The following is a 24,802-nucleotide window of genomic DNA, read 5'->3' as shown; positions in this document are numbered from 1 at the left end:
CAATTTTGAGGTGACTAACTTCAGTGATCTGAACAGACAGACAGACTCATGATGATGCCATCTAAGCCATACTGAAGTATATAATGATGAATACACCAATTGATAAATAGATAAGTAAATTAATAGAACTGATAAACAGCCTTTTATTATACCTACCATCAAGTTCATGATATAAAAATCTAATCACGAAGAATCCAGGAATTTCTTCCCTACAGATTTTCCACTTCTTCTTCTTTCTTAAATTATACTTTTTCCTTCTAAAAAATCCTTTCACACAAGTCATCACTGACATCGAAATGTGTTTTTTTTAAGTACCGAATCCTCAAAAAAATATCTTAACCAGTTTTATACCATTTAGACACTAATTCATCAATAAGACAATTTCCTTCACTATTATTGTCCCAACGTCACTTCATTCCTATAATTGAAAAAAAGTTGTCTTCCTTCCATTTTTTTTCTCAAAATTATGCTTAAGAAATTGAAAGTTGATTTTCCAGTGCAAAGGAGCATACAGAAAACCAGTTCACAAGTACGAAACAATCCCTGTCCCAGCTGATTAAGTGTATTTTGACAGAATATAACACTTTACTCAAGTATGACACAGGAAGGATGATTCTTCATTTAATGAATAATATAATGTTAATTACATTAACATTGACGAAAACTGCATGATCAACAGTATGGGGATAAGCCAACTTTCTTTCTTCTTTCTATTATTTACAATCTTTACTAAGGGGACATACAAGTGCCTTGGTAGATTCTTTGGTGATTTATAACCATTTACAAGTATATAAATTGATAATGGATTACAACAATTGGTTTTTACAACAATTTACAACTACATTTTGCTGTGGTTTCTCAGTAATATAAAAACAACTTCCTTTTTATCACAAAGCCTCAGGGATATGAATGTGACTGCATATAGATCTCTTTCTAACTTATCTCTTTTTATACTTATTTTAAGGTGACCATGTTTTACAGTACAGTGAGTACCCAATATTACAGAAGAGAGGAGTATATCCAGGAATATCTACATCTTGCCATAAAATTTGAAAGACTGTAAATACAGAAATCATTGTTATTTTTGATCAACTAATTAAAACAGGAGATATGCGATTTCAGCCTATTATGCCAACAGAATTTTAAATGGCAGTTATAATTAATGCGATACTAAATTCTGTCATATTTAAGAAATAATTAAAACATTACATTTATAGTATATCATATTCATGCTGAAAAGCAACATCAGGGGCGGATGCAGGAATTTTCGAAAGGGGGGGTGCTAACCCAGGGAACACAGGGCAAAGGGGGGGGTGCAAAACATATGTCCCGATACAAATGCATTGATCGGCAAAAATAAAGGGGGGGTGCGCACCCCCGGAACCCCCCCCCCCCCTGATCCGCCACTGAACATTTACATTCAGAAATATATATGTTTAATGCACCAAACATTATAGCATTGCTGTCAGACATCCTATATGTGATATTATTCCAGTTTTTAGCTAAATTTGCAGTTTAAATGCTAAAAGGACTGTTTTCTATTCAAAATAATTATTAACACCTTTGGATTTGCTATTAAAAGATGCTTATTGTCAAGATATATATCCTCACAAAAACTAGTTTGCTGCACACATGTGGCAAACAAAGCTGTCAAAATTAAAGCCCATATCTGTCAAACTTTAGACTTTCCTCATCAGATTGTAATTACTTAATACAAAACAGCTGATTCAATGTGACACAACTTCATGCTTTTTTGTATTTACAAACATCTTAATCTTAATTTATATAATGAGCTTAGTTTTCTTGAAATGCTAGACATTTAAAGACCTACTCATTTTGGCAGACAAGTTGGAAACTAATATAAGAATTGCTTGTTATACAAGCAGAAAAACATAGAATTTGCAGCAGTCCTAAGGAAGAAAGAAATTTAGGAACAAGGAGCATGGGAGACTTTCTAAATCTATTTTATATATCAAACAGTCAAATTCAAATCCTCATTTTAAAGAAGAAACAACTTATATTTAACATAAATAACTGAATTTCAATATTACAGCTTACTAATGGAACCTTACTCTAACTCAATAGATATAGGAAGATGTAGTATGAGTGCCAATGAGACAACTCTCCATCCAAATAACAATTTCAAAAAAGTAAACCATTATAGGTCAATGTACGGCCTTCAATACGGAGCCTTGGCTAACACCGAACAACAAGCTATAACGGGCCCCAAAATTACCAGTGTAAAACCATTCAAACGGGAAAACCAACGTTCTAATCTATATAAAATAAAGAAAAGAGAAACGAGAAACAGGTATAAATTACATAAACAAACGACAACTTCTGTACATCAGATTCAAATCAACTCTGGTTTGGTTGATTTTTAGTTGCTCAATCTTTAGTTTCTGTGGGATATTTTGAATAATTTTGTTTGCCTATAATGTCTTTCTTACGACCATCAATTCTGCTGGCTCAAACTTATAATATTTGACTGCCTATCGACATTTTCTTATTTGTTTCCCCCTTTTCAGAATGAAACATTTATACAGTCAGTGTTGAAGTGTAAGCTCTGGTGCAAATACTATGTATAATGAGGTATTTAAGTGGGTAGTTGAATTGGAAAACAGAAATCTAACAAAGATGTTTGATTATTAGTGTTAGCACAAAAAATGCCAAACAGCAGAAAACAATAATTATGAAGAAAAAAAAACACACACAAGTTTTTCTCCAATGTAATGCTGTAGAATAAAATTGAGAATGGAAATAGGGAAATGTCAAAGAGACAACAACACCACCAAAGAGCAAACAACAGTCAAATCAACTGTTTCTTATACTTTTAATAAATTCTAGTTAATTCTTAAAATTTCATATAACATTTTCATTTTTTTTTATTATAAAAACTCACCAAGAAAATTATAAATGTCCTTTTTCATTCTGAAAACTCCTGGTAAAAAATCCTTAGAAAATTTCAATTTCATTTTAAAATCATACTTTTTTCTATGAAAAAATCCTTTCATTTTGTTTGGACACATTTCATTTGAATTCCTACATAGCAATGACGAAAGTTGTGAGTATATTGATGACTGAGGTTAAGACAAATATGTTTGACAGATAGATAAAAAATAGACATTTTCATGGTCCGTTGAACATGTAGCTATAAAAAAATGGTTGCGGTTTTCCTAAAAGTTTCAATTTTCTCTTTTGTTTATTATTTATCACAAAAGTTGAATAGGACATAATTTTTTTTTTAATTTCAATTAAGTAGGTATTTGTTTTTGTGTGCACTCACAACAAATATTTATTTGTTCACTGTCAAAATTTGTCACAACTTCTGTGCAAGACTTTTTTCAGAAAGTTAATATACTAAAGACATCACTCTGACAGCATTTAGCTATTAACACTATGACTTGTGACACAGCACTTTAGAACATGCTGTCATATAAATGCATTATGTAGACACTGAAATATAACTGATCAAAATAATCTCCAACCCCAAATCAGCAAGAAACTTTACCCATTGCTACCATGCACACTAATGACAAACTTCAATATTTTAACACAGGCTGAAAATACTACAATTTTCCACATTTTTTTCTTCTGCCAAACTTTTTAATCTTTGCATATAAATTCATATTGTATCATGTTCTTATGCTAGTTTGTATATATTGTTTGATGAAAATGTGACATTAACTAAACTGACACACTTAATGAATGATCTGTCTTCCGCAAGGACTTACGATAGTTGGTGGTAGGAGTGAATCTTCGTGACGTATACTATAATTAACAAACAACAACATCCTATTTTTAACTTGTTGTGTCATGTACAAAATTATGATTCTGATAAATAAAGAAACAAACACAAATGATAATTGTGGTACATGTACATTGATATGGACGAAACTGTTCAAACTGCTGACCTACAGAACTTGTCCTAAGTTTGACCTCCTTTTTGACCTACCTATCACACAATGTAATAAATCATTTCAACCCTTCACAGATATACTTCATAAATCAATCTCCAAAGGTCTTATAGTACCAATTGATCTTATTGATACTTTTTACTCACTAGCCCTACAGTGAGGTTGTGAGTTTTAATCCAGCATTGGACAGTTGCGCTCGACTCAAATCTTAATTGAAAAGGAATTTAAGTTTTTCTACCTAGGATCAGTGGTTCTCTCCAGGCACTCTGGATCATCCACCAATGAGTGAGGTTATAAGATATATTACTGATAAGTCAATGTTTCATCCCTCTACAATCCTCCTTAATAATACAATATATGCCAATGGATTTGAAGCAAGCAAGCAATCCCCCAATAACAAATGTTTCAATGAATAGAACAAAACAAAATATAATTTTTCTTTCACAATGTGGTATATTTCAAACCACTTTAATCCTAATCATACCTACTTATACTTATACTGCCTATCTTTAGCTGAACAGATGTTGGGTGAAAATGAAACACCTTGTGTTGCCTTCGTAGTATTAAACTTTTAGGTTACAACTTTAAAATTGAAAATCATGGACAAGAAGACCACTGTCTAACACTGCTACGCAGAACAGATTTTAGTGTTCCAAAACAACAGCATTTGTGCTGCTAGAAATATTGTTGATATTTGGCTACTATACTTTATCGAATAATTTATTATAATATGATTTCAAAGTTTTGTCTTTATCTCGATTTCTTAAAAATCTAACAATCAAATTAGTAAAAAGAATTGTACATCATGAACAAGGCTTCAAATAATCAGATGGAAAGTTCAATACCTTCTTCATACAGAAATCCAAAAAAATCGTCTACCGACATTTTGTTATCCATTAACATACATATATATTGATTAAAATGAATTGTGTCATTTTTTTGGCAAGGTTTGATTAATTTCCTTTGTTTATTAAATATAAATACTACAATAAAATGATAAGTCAGGTCTTTATGAAATAAATTGTCACATTAATTAATATTTCTATTTATGTTATCAATTTATTGTGTACCAAAATTTTAATATCTGACTTAAGTAACTAATTACCTTTGTCCTCTAAAAGTAATAAGTTATGTCTTATTTCAATAAAAATCTTTTTCAGAGTTGGACTTGACAATATTTTAAAACAATTTCATTATATTTAGGCAGATGAATTGGGAATAAACTGTTTAAAATGATATTATAGGTCCTTTTATTGACATTTGCAAGTTTCAAAACACATTTTAATTTGACTGATGGAGTTTTAGCACTACTTTCAGCATACTTGGCTTTATCGCTATACTGAGCATGTTTCCTTTGATCGTTTTTGGTGATAATTTTCCATATCATTCTACTCGCTTAAGATGGAAAATTATCGCTAGAAACTAAGCAGGCACATGGTTTTGCTAACGAAATTGACATGAAATTGACAACGTCGTCATAGGTAAAATAGCGATAAACAGATTATCATTAATAATCTCAACTCGATTGCCTCAATGTAGTTGAGATCAACGATAATCTACAAATATAGCTAGGTGGGGAAGTGGAGTCACATGAAAAGAACCATGACCTACGGCACATAAAACTGGCATTTCTTGTCAAGGAAGATATGAGTTGAATGCACCCACCACAACAGGGGCACTAACTTACTACCTATGTGTTGACAGGCTAGAGATCACTGAAGATGAATGCCATCCACCACTATACACCCCCCCCCCTTTTTTTTCATCCACCCATACTTAATATCAATTTGGTATTAGGAAAAAATAAAAACAAAGGTATCAAAGTATTGACGAAATCTCTAAACTAATACATATGTTAAAACAAATTTTTATAGGTACAAAAGCATGTTTGCATGCATTTAATATTTTGGTTAAGAAGTTAATGTATATGTAATATTAAGATAAAATATTAAGTGGATAAACGTTACTCATATTTAGAACCAAGTTATGTTAAATAATTCAATTTCATATGATTAGTGTCTATAACAACTCTCAAACTATCTTATGTTACAAATTTATTTTGGTTTGAGCCATAAACTTGTATAGAGTGTCACATGGAGATGAAATATCTACTATTATTTCCCACACTGTTCAAAATAAGGAAAAAACCTAAAAGTTTCAATAAAAAAAGCAGTTATTCCAAGACCAAATAAGTAAAATATATAATATAATTTACAACATCAATATAATGGAAGAAGCAAAATTGTATAATACAAATACAAAGGGAGGCAACTATAAAAAAAAATCCATGCCACAAAAATTGTGTGATACCTGTAAAATAACCAATGTCGTCAAAGATATCCTCATACATTTCATCAAAAAGTTGTAAATTATCCTCTGAAATAAATCAGTAAAATGTTACATTTATTTCACTTTTCATTTACAAAGAATATCCCATTAAAAATGTGAAACAAGCTTTCCCTGATCTGAATATTTTTTAATGGTTTGCGTGTTTCTGATTTCATGTATTGCAGCAACAGAATTCAACAGACATGACAGAAGAATTTCTATTTCCTTTTGAATAAAAAATATATTAAATGCAAGTCTATGGTGTCAACCAAAATTTGAAAACAAATAAACATTTCATTACAAGTAAGTTCAAAAAGTGTCATTTCAGCAATTACTATTGTGAGCTGTTGGCAGACAAAACTCCCAGAGAGCAAAAAATTTTCAAACAAGACACTTGCAACATTCTCAGTAATGAAATTTCCATGCCGTTGTGTGTCCCAGTCACCAACATTCTCAATCAATCATGCTACAATCCTTACCTAAATCTGACTTTGGTCTTGGTCGATTTTCTACACTCTCTCGCCGTTTGACAGGAGATATGTCGGTAGTCTCTACAAGGTCGGCCCATCTCACACTGATTTCTGATTTTGGTCTTTCTGGTCTTGGTGATGGAGACTTTCTTCTCCTTGTTACATTTGAACTGTCTGCATTGGCCTGAAATGAAAGGGGAAACAATATAAACAATGTAAATCAAGCCTACTACTGAAAAGTACAAGGACTGCTTGACTGTTAGACGTAATATTTGATCTTTTGCCAAAATTGACAGAAATGCATGCTGCATTTGGTTGCAATATTAAATGACATTTTCCCCAAAAAAATGTATGTTTAAGATACTACCAAAAAAATTCAACAAGAATATTTTCAGATTAAACAAGAGAGTCAATGTGAGTATGACAAATAGATTTTTTATTGTATAATGAAAAAAAATTTAAGGACTAACTTAACAAGACTAAGTTTTGGGGAAACAATCTTGATACCAAGAGCAATGGAAGCAAACAAAATTGTTTAATCTTGTATACAGGTTTATGGTCTAAAAATAAACAATTTGATATACTGCCCAAAAAGGAATGAAATTCCCGTCTTTACCAGCGCCAACAACAAATGAAATTTTACTTAACATTCTGCAGACAATCAAGGTTAGTAGCAATAATTAACCTACTACTGCTAGATCCTCTGCCAAACCTCATCAATTTTCTGTAAGATACCAAAACACAATAACACTTATTAAACTAATTATAATTCCAGAGAAAATCACAGCATCAAAACATACCAGGAGAGGAAATACTTGTTGGTAAATTAATAAAAATCTAACAGCAATATGATCCTTGGCAAAAATCTTTTTCTAGATGCTGCTTTAATAGTTTTTGCTCTCAGCTATATATAATAAAGAGACTATTTTTAAATAACAATACAGAACAATAGCAGGAAGGAAACTTTGTAATAAAATCTCTTGAAAAGGTTATGATAATATAGGCATTTTCATTTCTATAGCATCCTACCTTTCTAACAAAAAAAATCAAAACTTTTTTCATTAGAATTCCTTTAAATTTTCCCTAATTTGCTAAATTTTTCTTGCTTCCTAGAATGAAATGATTTCTCAAACTCTCTTTCTCTAGATCAGTTCTAAAAATCTACTGTGGTCATGCATTTGTTCAGAAAATCAGGCTTTGACTTGATAGTATGATAGAATTCAATACTAATTGGTATGTAAAATTGGAAGAAGTTTTTGAATTTGACGATACAGTAAAAAGGTCAAATTTTGTTCCACACACTGCCTCTGGTGGTCACAAACCATTATTATTCCTTGGATACAATTTTTTCCTGGATTTTGTGGGCCACGATATTAAATGATCATTCAATGTACTGCAAATTTTTTATAGGGTTGTATGCAGATTTTGGCAAAACAATGATATCAAAATAAACAAAAATGCATGTACTAACAAATATTAATGTATCCAGAGTAACTTGTGGTCATTAGTATATTGTGTGAAAAAAAGTGGCTTATTTCCCTTGAACATACCTGATATTCACTAGGTAAATCCTGAACCATGGTAAAAATCCCACATTTTACCATTTACTTGTTTCACTTACCTCATCATCTGATGATTCTAAACCATCGCCTATACTAAGAACTGGGATTGACCTTGTTCTATGTATCACAGGACTTGCCCGAGCTATGTCAGCGAGTCCACAGTCACAAAACTTATTAATCTGTGTAATCCCGATTGGACTCAACTTTGATGGAACACATTTACAACTATAACTATCAGCCTTGTGTATTTTCTTTAAACAATTCCAGAACATTTGTACAATCATGATATTTGGAACTTACAATCTCTCACATTTATGTTAACATTTCAAAATTTGATTACCATTCAAAATGAAGCAATTCTAACTTCAATGAATTGAATAGGAAACAAATTAAATATATGTTATTTCCTTATGTAAAATTTGCGTTTTTATCAATAAGTGAAATTTTATACAAATCATAAAGATTTTCTTCCAGAAACACTATTCAAACATGCACTATAATATTTAGTTCCATGGATAATTGCAGTTTTCACATATAAAAAAATTGTCACATAAATATTTCCATATATTTATTTTTTTAGAACTCTGCATCCTTTCCATCGATTAAAACTAAACTCTTCTATCAGAATTTTACATCATACAAGGAAGTGTTTTTTTTAAATCATACAAGTAACCGGAATGGCAAATCCTGACCAAACACAAGGACACCTACGAGTTTTCAAGAATTACATGCAAATCCATCACAACAACTGTCATTACTTTAACATTCGACATAATCCTTTCACATGAAACAAAAATTTACATATATTCCCAAAGTCTCAGCATTTCCATAGAGAATTCAGACAACTAATGTCCATTTTTAATAACTAAACGAAACTTGTGTTTGACAAACTGATTCTAAACAAAGTTTCTTAAATCATCTGACTAATATTTCCTAAGGATATACCTATGTCAGTACAATCTAACTATATCATAATTCTGTTACGATTATCACTTAATGATTATAACTGTAGTCCTTTTTTTCAATCCAGAGGCAAAGTTTGAAGGCAATATGTTAGAAGGAGGTGCAGTGAAACCTCAAGTGACAAAAATCACACTTTAACAAGAAAAACAACACTTTAAACTGAAGAAGGATGCATGTTTTAGAGGTTAAAATGTTACCATGTTAACAATAACATCAAATAGTTTAGTAAAGTAATGAGTATCTTCAAGGCAAGGTGTACAATCATGACCAAATGATTAAGTCGTAAAGGTATTCTTTGTCTCAAATTTGCTACTTTTTTTTCATTTTACATATATTTCAATTGTAACATACATAGGTAAATAAATATTGAACAGTCCACCAAACAACACAAAATGGACCTGTTTAAAAAAAAAACAGTTATATCAAACTAATTTCCATATTTAACAGAGTATTTGAAATTAAATATACCTTTTTCATCACAAACTTGGAAAAATAAATTTTCAAAAAATCCCACCAAAAGAAACATTAACTTAAAAACCACCTTATATTAAAATATAAGAAGATGTGATTATGGTTGCAAATGAGACAACCTCCAACCATAGACCAAATGATGTTGAAAGTTAGATATTGCTTCATACGTTTTGTGTTTGTAAGTATGTAATGTTCCTATCAGTGTATTCAAGCAGTCATTTTCTTTGTCTTTGATCTCATATACAGTGGGTCTTTTGGGAACAATGATAGCTTCATGCAAATGATTAACAGATGTAGATTATTTCAGCACTTCTTTCATCATGTTAAAATTTATGCAAATTTTTGGTGGAATACCCCCTGTACCATGTTTACATGTTTTAACTGCAAAAAAAATATTCAAATTTTAAAGTTATCTCCCATTTCCATAATCAGTTTATTCAACTAACAACAAACTTTTATCTACAAGTAAATGAAAAAGTACGGCTCCACTTTAGATAGTTATCTTCCGATGAAAAATTTCTAGATACACAATGTCAGATAATCTAAGACTTTTTCGCTCTTTTACAGGCAAGATAAATTACGAAATATGTTTTACTCTGGCAGAGAAAACAATCTGATATCAATATCAACACATGTTCTACATTTGAAGTTTTAAACCTGAATAATCCAGTTGTTATATTGCCATCACTCCAGAAAAGTAGCAGATAGAGGGCATTGAATCATTTGAGTTACATTTGAAGTAGGCTAAATACATTCATTTGTTGGTCTTATTCTCCTTCCAAGAAATAGATTCACTAAGGAAAAATTGGCTTTTATATTTTTGTTAAGTTTAATAAGAAATTTTGAAGAAAAGTTAAAAGAAGATATAAGTTTTTACAGTTCAGGGAATATTTGAAAATGACAATTATATTAAAGAACAAAGTCTTTGGAAGGCAGAGAATGAGAACTGACAAGAACTAAAAAAAAATAATCAATTAATAACTTTTTTTTTTATTTGGCAGTCTAATTAGGTCTTTCCACTTTTCCGTGGAAAGACCTATTGGTTTTCTTCTGATTATTAGGTCTTTCAACCTTTTCGGTTGAAATACCTATTGGTTTTCTTCTGATTATTATTTTTTTTCTTCCGCCAACTTTTTGTTCCTTCGCAATTTTTTTGTTTCGCAAGATGTCGCTTAGATATATGGTATATGATATCGAACAGTTATTACGCTTTTGTAACTGACACCACGTAACCAAAATCTTTCCCATATAAGAGTTATCTCCCCGAACAATGTTTTTCTTGTTATCGCGTAATCTTCACAACCGTATAAGAAACCGACAAATTTATTTTTGCAAATTGCTCATTATATCTTCAGGATGTGCTGTTTTATTTTGACCGAAGCTATCCGGTGACTCCATATGAGAGTTATTTCCCCTTTTGTATTTGAAATTTTGAAATGTATTTTAAACTGGAAAACCATAAGTGATAGAGACCTAGGGTATTTTGATTTGAGATCCTCGGTCCAAAAAAATTAAAATTAGGTCAAGGTCAAAGGTCAAGGTCATATTCTAAATTTTGATTTTGGCTTATTTTCACTCATTTTCATTAACCTTATCAGATATCGACAAATTATTTTTACTAAATTGTTAGTTGTGACATGTCGTAACATAATAATTTTGGTTGAAAGGGTGCGTAGACAATGAACAGGAGTTTTAGCCCCTACCACATCTAAAATTATGCGTAAAGTGATATTACTTATTAACCATACATATTAGAGACCTAGGGTCTTTTGATTTGAGATCCTCAGTTTGTGACCTTGAAATTGAGGTCAAGGTCATAGGTAAATTTGGCGTTTTAGATTATGACCTTTGGTTAAAATTCATATCTATACATCATAAAGCCATAGGAACTGACATTTTAGACTGATTTTTAATATTTTAATATCAAAATAGATATTTACTGGTGGAAAGACCTTCAATTGTTCTCTGAACAATTGGTTTTTAATTATTAGTTTGTTTTGTTTTTGTAGAAAAGGGATTATAATTAAAACCATCTTGAAACATTGATATGACCTGATGCAAAAACAGTTACAAATCTTTTCCAAAACAACTATATAAATAAATCTTAAAAACTGAAGTATTACCCTGCAGAGAAATGTAATGATAGTAAAACATAAAACTACACATGAAAATTAATCATTTGGAGCATCTGAAAGAATCTTCTGATCTGTAGCATGTATGACTAATTCTGTACTCTTCCTTTGCAGATGTTCTGACAGAAAAAATGAAAATAAATAAGTTTCACATTCTAGAGAATAAACATTATGTACAACCAGATCCTATTGAACTTCCAAAAATACATCAAAGTTTTATAGGCCTTTGTTGAAAATACAGAAATACCCATATTCCCTAATTATAGAAAACAAGAATGTGTACATATTACATGGATGCCCCACTGGCACTATCATTTTCTATGTTCAGTGGACCATGAATTGGGGTCAAAACTTTAATTTGGCATTAAAATTAGAAAGATCATATCATAGAGAACATGTGTACTTAGTTTCAAGTTGATTGGACTTCAACTTCTTCAAAAACTACCTCGAACAAAAACTTTAATCTGAAGTTGGACCAACAACCTGGTGAATCGACGAATTGATGCACATCGGACAAACATATTGCCCCTAAGTGGGGCATAAAAACAATCGTTTGCTAGTATCATCTCCATTATTATATACATGTATTGTGTGTTTTAGACATACAAAAGTTAGGTTTTTTTCAGGTATAAATGGAGCTGAAGTTTGGGAATAATTTCTCAAATGTAGATGTAATAATCTGTTTAACAGGGTGTATAATTATAAACTTTACTTGACCCGGCAAAGGAAAAAAAAGTATACTTTAAATGTGTTGTAATGGAATAAGGAGTGGCTGCTATTTTTAGAACCTAAAAAAATGTATTTTCCTAGTCTTTTTTGTGTATATTGAAGAAAATTAAAGTCTTTCAAGGGGTTGTGAATTCAATGGTCCTCTCTTATCTCTAGATGCAGTTTTGGTTTAAGAATAAGTGTAAAATGTTTGCGACATCTGACAATTTTTTTTAAAGAATTGCTGATGCCATCAGGTTCCCACTGTCATCTTGAATGTATTAGCATATACTAGTATTCGGACACACCATCAAGGGTGTATCTTATACTTATATCATTTCTATGAAGATTTACGATTCTGACATAAATTGTCCAGTTAATGAAGCATTATATGTATCAATGATATTCGGACACACCATCAAGGGTGTACCTTATACTTATATCATTTCTATGAAGATTTACGATTCTGACATAAATTGTCCAGTTAATGAAGCATTATATGTATCAATGATATTCGGACACACCATCAAGGGTGTATCTTATACTTATATCATTTCTGTGAAGATTTACGATTCTGACATAAATTGTCCAGTTAATGAAGCATTATATGTATCAATGATATTCGGACACACCATCAAGGGTGTACCTTATACTTATATCATTTCTGTGAAGATTTACGATTCTAACATAAATTGTCCAGTTAATGAAGCATTATATGTATCAATGATATTCAGACACACCATCAAAGGTGTACCTTATACTTATATCATTTCTATGAAGATTTACGATTCTGACATAAATTGTCCAGTTAATGAAGCATTATATGTATCAATGATATTCGGACACACCATCAAGGGTGTACCTTATACTTATATCATTTCTATGAAGATTTACGATTCTGACATAAATTGTCCAGTTAATGAAGCATTATATGTATCAATGATATTCTACAGGTGTTATCCATGTAAGCTTTGAAGTTATAACCCCCTGGCTTGACCATCAAATATCTACTGATACCAACATCAACTTAATATTAACATAAACAAATCATTATCCATGGTGATCACCTTGATTGAGGTCAAGTATTGATGTCCTCCATCAAAATATGAACCAACACCTATGCATCATCCTAGATTAAATACATTCCAAAATCAAACAGTGGCCATCATTCTGAAAACCCATGTGTCATATCAGATAAAATACATTCCAAAATCATACACTGACCATCAAAATGATTTATATAAACTCTAGATGGCCCTTGGTCTCACATTTTCTTCTAAAAATTGTTGAGTACATTTTTTCTTTCTATACATTACATTCAGCAACAGATAATGAAATAAAAACATTGAAAACCTTAAAAGATTTTGTTGAGATATTTTACCAGTTGGTGAAAGTCACTACCTGCTACTATCATGTTTCTCTTCATAGGAAAGATAAAATGGAAAAAATGTTTTCACAAAAAAAGAAGTAATTAGATAAGAAGATAAGATACTAGAAAGGCAGCTTTTTTGTTGAGAATGACAATATCAATTTGATTTCCAATAAGATAACACTGTACAGTTAAAAGCAAAGAGGGACATAAAGACCAAAAACATTGCTCAAACTTTCACTGGTAATTTTGCTTTTCCATGAATTCACTTCCTTGAACTCAAATTTACTGTACCCCTTCCACATTTGTTCAAATATTCGCTGTTCTAACTTCAAACTTTAGCATGACTCATCGTCCTTGATCTCAACTTTCAAATATTGAACCCCTTCCACATTTGTTCAAATATTCGCTGCTTGAACTTCAAACTTTACACAACTCCTCATCATCCTAGTACTCAATTTTTTCAATTACTGAACTCCATCTACGATTGCCCAAATATTCAAACTTCCACATGACTCACCTGCCTCACGTTTTCTCACTTTCTATCAAACCTCCTTCTCACATATACATGTATACTGATGTAGATAGACCTACCTGCATTTTGTTTATTTAGATATCATGCCGAGAGCACTTAAGTCATTCCGATATAGTCCTTACCTCAGAATTGTACATATCATCAGATATATGTCCAACATTCTTTGATCACCAAGATGAAATAATGAGGTCTGACATTGTAACTAATGTATTACATGTAATATGTTTCGGTAAAAATTGTAAAAAAAAAAATTATGTCAATGCAATAAAATATCACTTGACATATTGCATTATAAGAACGTTTCACTGTTTACATGTATATCAAAATTCATACAAATGACTCATAAATATATTACTGAAAGCCTATTTCGTTTGCTTTTACTTCCTTATATGATGAGCTATATTTACAACTTGTCAACTGGCACTTAAACAGATTAATTAACAATTCAAAATTGATAAGTTTACGCTTTCTGTGTCCAAAACATATTTCAAAGCACATGTGAAATATTCATTGATAACATTTGTTGACATTGGTTTTCAAACTATGAAATTTATGATTTTGACTTAAAAAAAAGTTTTGAAGTTTGGATACTAAAATTATAAGCATTAATGCATACATGATACAGGAATAATTAAAAAAAAAAAGCAGATGTGTTACCCTCATAATGTAATGTCCTATATGACTAAGCAGTACATGTACATTGAAAAAAGTGCAACCAGTCTTTTTATCTTTTTTTTAACTACGGCTTGAAGAGGAAAAACTTTTTAGTACATGTATGACTTTACATGGCACATATTTCATTTGTTTGATAAATAATAAATTTACCTTTAAAGATTCGTTACTGGAGTGTACACTGACATCATGCTGTATACCACTGTCATTACTATTACTGGATGTCATATCATTCTGGACCAATGAAGCTAGCTTTTCTAGGTCTATAGCGGACAGTTTGTTGGGTCTGTGAGTAGGGACATCACCAGATGCATAGTGATTTGAGTTATTGCAGTTCATAATTTTTCCGGCGTCAATACTGTCATATTTTCTGTGAGCAGATTCTAAAGGCTTTCCACCCATATCAAACATGACTTCATTAGTTGGTGAACTTGGTAAACTTATATTTGAATTTCTACGAACAATTGTCACGTTTGGTTTAGGACTTTTTGGTCGTAATGGCTGTTCTGATATAGAAAGATTACTTGAATTGAACGATTTTACGCTTAGTTGATCATCAAAACGTCCAGAACGAGATCGATGGTTCACAATATCTAATGAGCTCCTGGAAGAAGAGGTACCACTGTGATCATAAATTTCAGCAGATGTATGGCGCCTTTTAAATCTCAGACTAGAATAGGGTGATCCTGGGGCAGAGTCCACTATATGAATATCATTGTCACTTTGAAAAGCAGCAATGGGTGGAGTTTGTGGTTCTTCACAAAGTAACTTTTCAACAGATTGTTCTTTGGATTTCTTGGCACCAAATAATGTTTTTAAAGACATTTTCCATAATATTGACTCTTTTGATTCTGAAGACTTTTTCTTTCCTCCCTGATCGAGACTTCCTTTCCGTCGAGCAAACACCTTCTGTAAGAAGCCTTGACTTTTGCTCCTTGTATCATCTAAAGACATTTTTCTGTCATGGCGAGGAGATTCTTCAATACTGGTAGTTGAATTGAGACTCTGAAGGCTACCATTCCTATTTTGAATATTTAATGTTTCTTTATACTTTATTGCCTCAACAAAACTTAAGTTCCTGCGTAAAGCAACAACTGGTTTTTCTGTTTCAGAAAAATCCTTAAAACTTCTGCTTCTTCGAGCAGCTAATCGTGACTTCTTTTTTAACCTAGCTTTTCTTTTGTTTTCAACTCCACTATCTACTAGTTCACTTTGTTCTATAGAAGAATGCTGGGTATTACAATCATCCACATGTTCTGATTTTGCACCATGTAAGCAGATGTTAGCATTTTCGTTTTCAATTACAGTTAAATTTCCGTCATTCTGTATAAACAAATTGTCATCAACGTCACACAAATCTGCTTCTGACTGTGATCTCTTGCACTTAGAATAGTTAGTCCGGTTTTGTATCGAATCCCTCCCCATTGTGTTACTATTGTTTACATTTCCATTTTCAATGTCAAGACTATGTGTTTCATTATCTTCATCAATCGCCTCTGGAAAATCAGGTTCGATGATAAACGAGCCATCACGATACAGAATTCTACTTCCTGGATGGGATAGAGCGGTAGTTGGAAGGCTGTGAGATCTATGTGAGAATGATGATCTCTGTAAACAAGGACTTCGGTTGTTGATAGCTGATGGACTACTACAAGGTGGACTGTTTACAGCCTTTCTATTTGTGATGTTTTTGTTTGTATCTTCAAGAAGGTCCTCATTACCTCTCTCTTCAAGTTCTGATATCTCTGACAGAAGCTGAAAGGATAAAATAAAACAATAATTATAACATGCTATTTAATTAAGGTAATAAGAATCCGTTTTAAAAATTGTATTGTCATGCATGATATTGAGCAGAGCTGATAAAGTTTAAAGAATTAGAACAATGAATCTTCCTACTCTATACAGAGAAAAAACAAGTGCAAAACAAAAGGAACACAATTACAGACCAACAGACACAATTACATATGACTGTAATATTGCAGACAAAGTATAGGAAGTTAAGAATTTTTTCCATTGGAAATGCAGTGTTAAACCAGGATTATGGCAGCAAATATTGTTCAAGAAGCATGTGTTTTTCCTTGTTGATATTCCCTTTGTTATGAGATTGCAGTTAAACAACAATGGCATAATGAAGTTAAAGATGATATTATTATAAATATGCTTATGTTAAAAAAGTTCAACTTCTATAAGTAACTGCAATCTTTAACATGTTTAATGTGAATCCAAGCAGCTAGACAAAGTGTGGAAATTTCTCGCTACGTTGAAGACCTGTTGGTGGCCCTCTGCTGTTGTTTTTTATTTGGTCGGGTTGTTGTCTCTTTGACACATTCCCCATTTCCATTCTCAATTTTAAACTTTATTACCTTAAGACAGTTGTGTAAGACTTCAAACTATTTAAATTTTATGTTTGCATATTTATTTTCTCTTCTCAACAGGATTAAATGGAATGGTAATCTCTGATTATATACAATCTTGATCTGTTTATCTCCTGGGGGATTAATTTAATCTTATCAAATTCAACACCTAGTTTTGTAAAGTTAGGCAATCATAACATGCACAGCTGGATAACATTAAATCCAGACCTACCAAAGAACAAGGGCAAAACTTAGTTCTGTAATTATACATTGTACATGTTGAGGTATATATCCATTCATGCTTTCAATGATCAAAATGTTGCATAGTTTATCCCTTGTTGAGCCCCTCAATACTTAACTATTGATGTATAATAAATAGTGTTTACAGCCAAGGTTAATTTATTACTGTACACAGACTGGACAAGCATTTATTATCTGTCTCAACAACTGACCAGTCCTTCAAATATCAAACAAAGGGTTACTCAATTTCTTCAAAGCATATTTTTTTCTTACTAAATGCAAAACCGTGTACATTAATTGTTTGCTCAGTAGTAAACTTTATATCAGGATTTCATAAAATGAGGAAAATTCAAACATTTTTAAAATACGCACAATAATTAAAGATTACTCAAAGTCAAATTCAACCAGAAAATGGGCTGGATTTTTACTAAATAGTTCATCTCCTTTCTTATCCCACTACCCCATCCCCCTTTTTCTAGACAAATTGACACTCATAAAATAACTGAAGTATCACTTGTTCATACTTTGCTCATTAATCAAAGCATTGGGGAAAGTCTTGACAACCATAACATAATGTTACATGTAAATACCCTTGGGGTTTTGAGGTATGAATTAAAAGACAATCTACACAATTTTCAATACTAATCTATATATATGTCAAGATTTCATCTACTTTAAACAAATCCGTCATTTATAACTGAAATAGCAATAGATGAAAATGAGGTGTAAAATACAGTAATTCCTGTTTTACTGTATTCATAACTGTATTTTGATAGTGACGCTATTAATAAGGTCAAATTCATAATAATATGACTCAAATGTGAAATTAATGTAACAAACATGACAAAAAAACACTTTTGTGAGTGACCAATTTTCATAAAGTTTCTTAGAGAACGTAGTGTTTAAATTTTAAGTCGGTAATTACATACAAACTTTCAAACTAATCTTAACAGATAAACAAGATGCAAGTCAAACCGCAGCAGTGTTACTGTAAAAAGAAAAAGAGTTTCAAAGCTGTTTTCTAAGTTACTAATAAAAGAAATACCTTTGGACAATCAAGAGTTTGAAGGAACTGTACAAAGTCCCCATCCAATAAATCTATAATCCTGGTCCCCATTATTTCTAGAGGAATTTTAACAACCATACTCCCTTCATTTATCCAAAGGATATTTTGAAATCACATTGTCTTATAATTTAAATCCAGCACTAAGTGTATAGCTCAAACAATAGTATTCATCAGACCATGAAATATTTCTACTATTATAAATCCATTTTCTAATTAACTAAATTATCATTAGGATTGTTCAAATTTTTATCCCACACATGTTTTAATCCAATATTTTACCATAGTGAGGACAATGTATAGAACCCAGTCAATCTTACAGTCCATTCACTAACAACGGTAAATCCAGGTCAACAAAGTGGAAATGGGTCATAAATCCATTCATAAAATTCACATTAATGCACACCACAATAAAATCACGTTTTTTTTTACAAATTATGTTCCTTTATAATTGTTATGCATCTGTTCATATCAGGAACTTGCAAAAAACTGCACACAACTAAATTGCAAAAATATATCTCTGGTTTTCTCATTCCCTCCCATCCATTAACTAAGTTTGACACAAATCTGTGAATACAGTCAATTTTACAGGCAATTAGCTATCCCTCCTAAAATCAGGGGCCCCACATGTCTCTAGGGGGTAATATTAATCATAATTCTTTTCACTTTTTACATGTTCATTCAGTTTTCCCTATGCTCCCATTATGTAACCAATCTATAATCTATTTTCTTGATCTGGTTAAAATCTTGTAAAGACACACACATGCCATGGGGAATGTTTAAAGACAGAACACAATATCTATTTCAAATCTTTTTTTCTTTATAAAACACTTTTTGTGTGTTTGAACTTGAAAACAGCTGTTTATAATTTTGGCAAACCAAATTCTCTATCACAGATAAATTCAAAAACAGATAGCAGAATTACATAGCTAAAAAAAACTTCGAAAAAAAATAATTTGCTTTTGTTCTGCAAGTGTATCAAAATAAATCAGGAGCTTGGTGTTAATGTTTCTCTTCTAAATAATTTATTTGATTTTTAATTCTTAGAATGTGTTATAAAGTGATGTTTGTAATTGAAAAACATGCTTCAATTACAAAGAACTGACAATGTGCTGTAACTTTGTTCAGGGTTACCAGTACTTCATATCCTGAAGTGTTTTTACAGAAATAAAAAAAATCTGTAGAAATTCCTTTGTATCAACTTTCTTAAAGAGGCATCAGAGCTCTCATTGCCAGCTTTAATTGTCCAACATTTATTTAGATTTAAAGTGTATACTTTATAAGTAGATTTACTTTACAACTGAGTTTACATAAACAAATTTAGATTGATTTTTTTCAAATAATAAAAATTGCAACATTTCATTATGTAATGTTCTTAATTCATTTGCTATCTTAACTTATTATATTGAAAAAGAGATATTTATCCATAAAGACAAATGTACATGACTTGGAACATGTACGCATCGACAGGTCATGGTTTAGCCTTCAACCAAAGTAAGCTTAATAGCTATAAAAGTCCCAAAAAATCTGGACTACAGATCTTCTCATTTTGGGCCTTGATCAAGGATTTGTATAGTATTACTATACAAATCCTTTCTTGGATAGTATATATAGAATGAAAATAGTGCAATTCATAATTGTGTTTGAAGGCGATGTCAGTACATACATCATACTTGACATAAGTTTCAATAGTGTCAATCTTATATAATAGAACAATTTTCTTCAACACTGAGCCACTTAACCTTTCAATGTTTTTGTCATAAGCAGGTCAATCCATTCTGTCAATTAAAATATATAATTGGATAAAACAAGTACTTAGGCTAGTTATAATAAAAGATTTTATCATTTATCAAAAGATTTGATTAAAGTGTTCTTGTCTTGTCTATGCAGATCCATTCTTATTACTTTATAATCTCATGGGAATCTTTAATATAATAAATTTCAAACCCTCTTCAGTTTTAATAAATGAATTTAAAAGCATCTGCAGCCATACACTGCCAGTAAAGATAATTTCAGTCTGCTTTGACATTGGTAATCTGGTCATTAGCAAAAATAGGCATGCAATGTGGGTTATGTACATGTATTTGGTTACAACTAGGGGTTTTCAATCATGTTTTCAATCATGTCAATATAAAGTCAAAGTTATAAAATTTAGTGTTTAACTTCTTGATGTCAAAGACTATCAAACAAACAAACAAACCACTGTCATAAATGTCAATTATCACTATAAAAAATCTCCTATATGATGTAGGTTCAAGAATATTTCAAATACAACTTCAACTTAAAAACTTCTTACATCAGTATTTTGCTAAGTTTTGATGAATATTTAATGAAAATACCCAAAAATATGGTTTGAAATATACACATATGTTTTCAGTTTTACAAAGAGTATAACAAAAAAATTAAACCAAAGTGACTCACCAACATTTGAAACTCTTTAGTTAAAAAACAATGTCAGAAACTACAAATCCTAAGATACAAGCTTGAAAATAACTGTACACATAGATCTCTAGATCTATACTATCCATTTTAAGTCAGTAAACTCAGTATTTTCAATAGTCCTCAATAAAAGCTCTATTTACTTAGACCAGCAAACACAAGATATATTTAAATTCTCCTTAACAAACAAAGTTTTCCCAGTCAAAATAAACAAATATTGATTCTCCCTTACATAGGTATCTATTCCAGAAATCTAGTAATCAAATAAGAATAAGTTTAAAATGCTTGAGGACATCAAACTGTACTAATCCATTGTAATCAAATCAACAAAATCTGACTAAATCTCTTTCTTTTGATCATTTTAAATATTGTCCTCAATATATTGCAAAGACAGGTAATTGTGTAAAGGCTTGAATTTGTAATTCCAATTTGATTTTTTCAAGATTTTTGTAAAAAGAATGAACTTAAATATAGAGGATTCCCAGTGTTGAACCACAAAAAAAAATGGCTATACAGAACATTGTATATTATTTTACTTATATTAATATTGATTCAATAATCTGAATTTGAATTGACATGCAAATGTCATATATTTTTACATGGTCAATTTTAAAATTGTAGCTTTGTATACTTTCTTTAAAAAAAATAAAAGTGCACATGATGAAATGTTTCACTCCTTCACTGATTATAATTGAATTTAAAACTGAAATTTTATATTTGACTGGAACAATATTCCACCAAACATTCTAGACAATTGAGAACTGCAAGACATTCAAAGCCAGAGTCATAGCCCACATTATGTACATTATGTACATGGTACCAGTTACATGTACATAATGTGGACTATGACTCTGGCTTTGAATGTCTTTCAGTTCTCAATTGTCTAGAATGTTTGGTGGAATATTGTTCCAGTCTTTAACTGTTCAATCAAAGCCGTTCTTGTATGAACGCAATTTTGCATAAATCTGCTATTTGAATGGCAATCTCTTTCATGTCTTTATGAATTAATTATTTTATGGAGTACATGTAAATGTTGTCATGTCTTCAAATAAGCAATGCATATTCAATAATGTCTAAAATAATAAGTAAATTAAGACTTTATTTTAGGTATATACAATATATATAACTTTTACTAAATTCAGTTGTAATTTATTGTGAGAAGAAATTGGGTATGTACTTGTATTAGTGCAAAGTTAGATAACTCTATCTTAATAAAATTATTAAAGTACTCTAGAAACATGTTTGGATTATTTCACAAAAGAAATGAGAAAAGTAAAGAAAAGATCTAATAAAGATTATAAATATTTCACACATTAGGCAGACGAAATAGAAAAAAATGTCACATAGTGACTTTTCAACGGCCAAACTGAAATATATAACTATCATGACTATATAAATTGAATCTCTCCTAACGGCAGTAAAATAAAACCTACATTTTACAACCAAGATTAGAAAACGAAGTTAAAATAAAACACATTCACCCAACAATCCAGCTCTTTCACTTTATCAGGTTGTGGACAATCACCCAAATGGGTTATAATATACTGTTTGTCATTTCTCTGTCAGAAGATGAAATAATTTACAGTTGACATACTTGGAAAGCCTGCTACAAAATATTTGGGCAACCGAAATATGCTTTTTTATAAACATCATTTTGTAGATAATTTAATGTAGGTTTAAGACATAACAAGACATGTACACAGTGAGTTAGAACAACAGCGGAATTGAAGTATACAGGAACTTCACAACCAAGTGTCATTTCTCTTTGTTTTATATTAGAGTAAGACATCTTGCATTTTGTGGCATTAGTTGCCATCCAGATGAAAATAATAACAGAGAGAACTTCTTATACACCTTATGGTTGCTATTTGTCTACTCTTACTAGACATCACACCAGTTCCTGCTCCCAACTTTTCATGCAGCAAATGCATGAGATTTTGCCAAAGTTGTAAAGATCAAAGAGAAAAAGACAAAGGAAAATGCTGACAAATAAGCAAGAAAATGTGTGAGACTCACTCTAAATGGGTAAGACTTGGCAGTCCAGAGCTTTCAGTAAAATTTTGACATCATATTAATACAAAATATCTGACGCCATAATTAATTTCCTTTGATCTGCATAGTAGAATACTGAAATACATTGTACAATGACAATACAAGTTTGATACACTAGAATCCGGGTCTGTTCGCCCGCATTCACATTCGCACCCAATCACGTTCGCGCTCTTTCACATTCGCACCCTACACATTAGCGCCCAATTTTTATTGGTTTTGTGTTTGATGATTTATAACCAAGTTTTGGCAAGTGTATTCCTATTAGTATATTTGTTGTCATTGTCTCAACATGTGAGACAACATGTTTTGTGTTGAATAAATCTTAATCATGTTTTGGATAGTGTATTGTTAAAATATTTTTAATCACTGTTTCTAAATAAAGTGAGATTCTGACGACCAGGATTTTTGGGTGGAATAATCTTATAAATATTAATCAATTTTGGTTAGGGTATTGCTATAATTTTTTATTTAATTGTTTTAGATCAAAGGGGCCAATCTGAAAACAATTATCTTTTGCGTTTTTCATTTAAAATTTTAAATGTTTTACTCATACGAAGCTAAATACATGCATTATTTACATCAAGGCAATTTAAAACAATAAATCTTGATTTTCTAATTATTCAACTTGAACTTGATTTTAAATTGGGTGCGAACGTGCGAGGTGCGAACATGTAGGGTGCGAACGGACCTGATACTGATACACTAGCATCACTATAAAACTAGTTTGAATGAAATTTTATTGATATTATTAGAAATTTTTAGGAAAATAGTCAGTCCGTTTTAAATGTCTGTTTCAGTATTGCATCTTTATTTACGATGGCACGACAATAAAATCAACAACAATCAGTGTCAAGTCCCGTCACAGTCGCTTGAATTTTAGTGATATATGTATGAAAAAAAAAATTAAAAAAATACTGTTATATGTATAATATAGGTATAACAGTATTTTTTTTAATTTTTTTTTTCATACATATATCACTAAAATTCAAGCGACTGTGATATACATGTTCCTGGTGCGACATGTGAAACTCAAATTACGTTTCAAAAGATTATCTTATTTCAATCACTTAAATGTAAATGACATCATATCATTACTTTTTTTTTGTGAATTTACTCAGAAACATATACTGTTTCCAGATAATTTTACTTCATTCTTTCATAACAAGTTTATTTTTCATTTTTCAGGGCTGTTCAAATTTTTAGGTCGTACCAGCGTCTTTACACATACGCGTTTTTTCATTGTCTCATATATTTTTTAATGCAGTAAACTTATCTTTACCCTCATTTTATAACTGATGTGATAAATTAATCTTATAAGAAGGCTGAAATATCAAATTCATTGTCTTGCCGGTCTTTCTTCAAACAACAACAATTTACGAGACTCCACATTGGAGAGCTCCATTGAATTATCCCCCTTTTGCTGTAATATTTGAGAAGTAGAATAATAATTCTGGAAATGTGAGACTTAAATATCATGATAGAACTCAGACACTTCCATGTATAAATACTTGAGCATTGTCTAAATAA

The 24,802-nt window shown here is 31.0% G+C and overlaps 1 protein-coding gene across 1 annotated transcript in view; it reads right to left on the bottom strand.

Moving 5' to 3' along the window:
• The window catches only part of LOC139516769 (uncharacterized), a 94,607-nt gene that overhangs the window by 23,880 nt on the left and 45,925 nt on the right, over positions 1-24,802 (bottom strand). The window contains exons 4-6 of the mRNA XM_071307058.1: positions 15,281-16,882; positions 6,725-6,899; positions 6,228-6,293 (exon numbers count right to left, since the gene is read on the bottom strand). Of these exons, the coding sequence (XP_071163159.1) occupies positions 6,228-6,293; positions 6,725-6,899; positions 15,281-16,882 (1,843 nt within the window). The remainder of the gene's footprint in view (positions 1-6,227; positions 6,294-6,724; positions 6,900-15,280; positions 16,883-24,802) is intronic.

Source organism: Mytilus edulis, chromosome 3 (assembly GCF_963676685.1).
Source record: "Mytilus edulis chromosome 3, xbMytEdul2.2, whole genome shotgun sequence".
Classification (NCBI taxonomy): Eukaryota; Metazoa; Mollusca; class Bivalvia; order Mytilida; family Mytilidae; genus Mytilus; species Mytilus edulis.
This window is presented reverse-complemented; position numbering and strand designations above follow the sequence as displayed.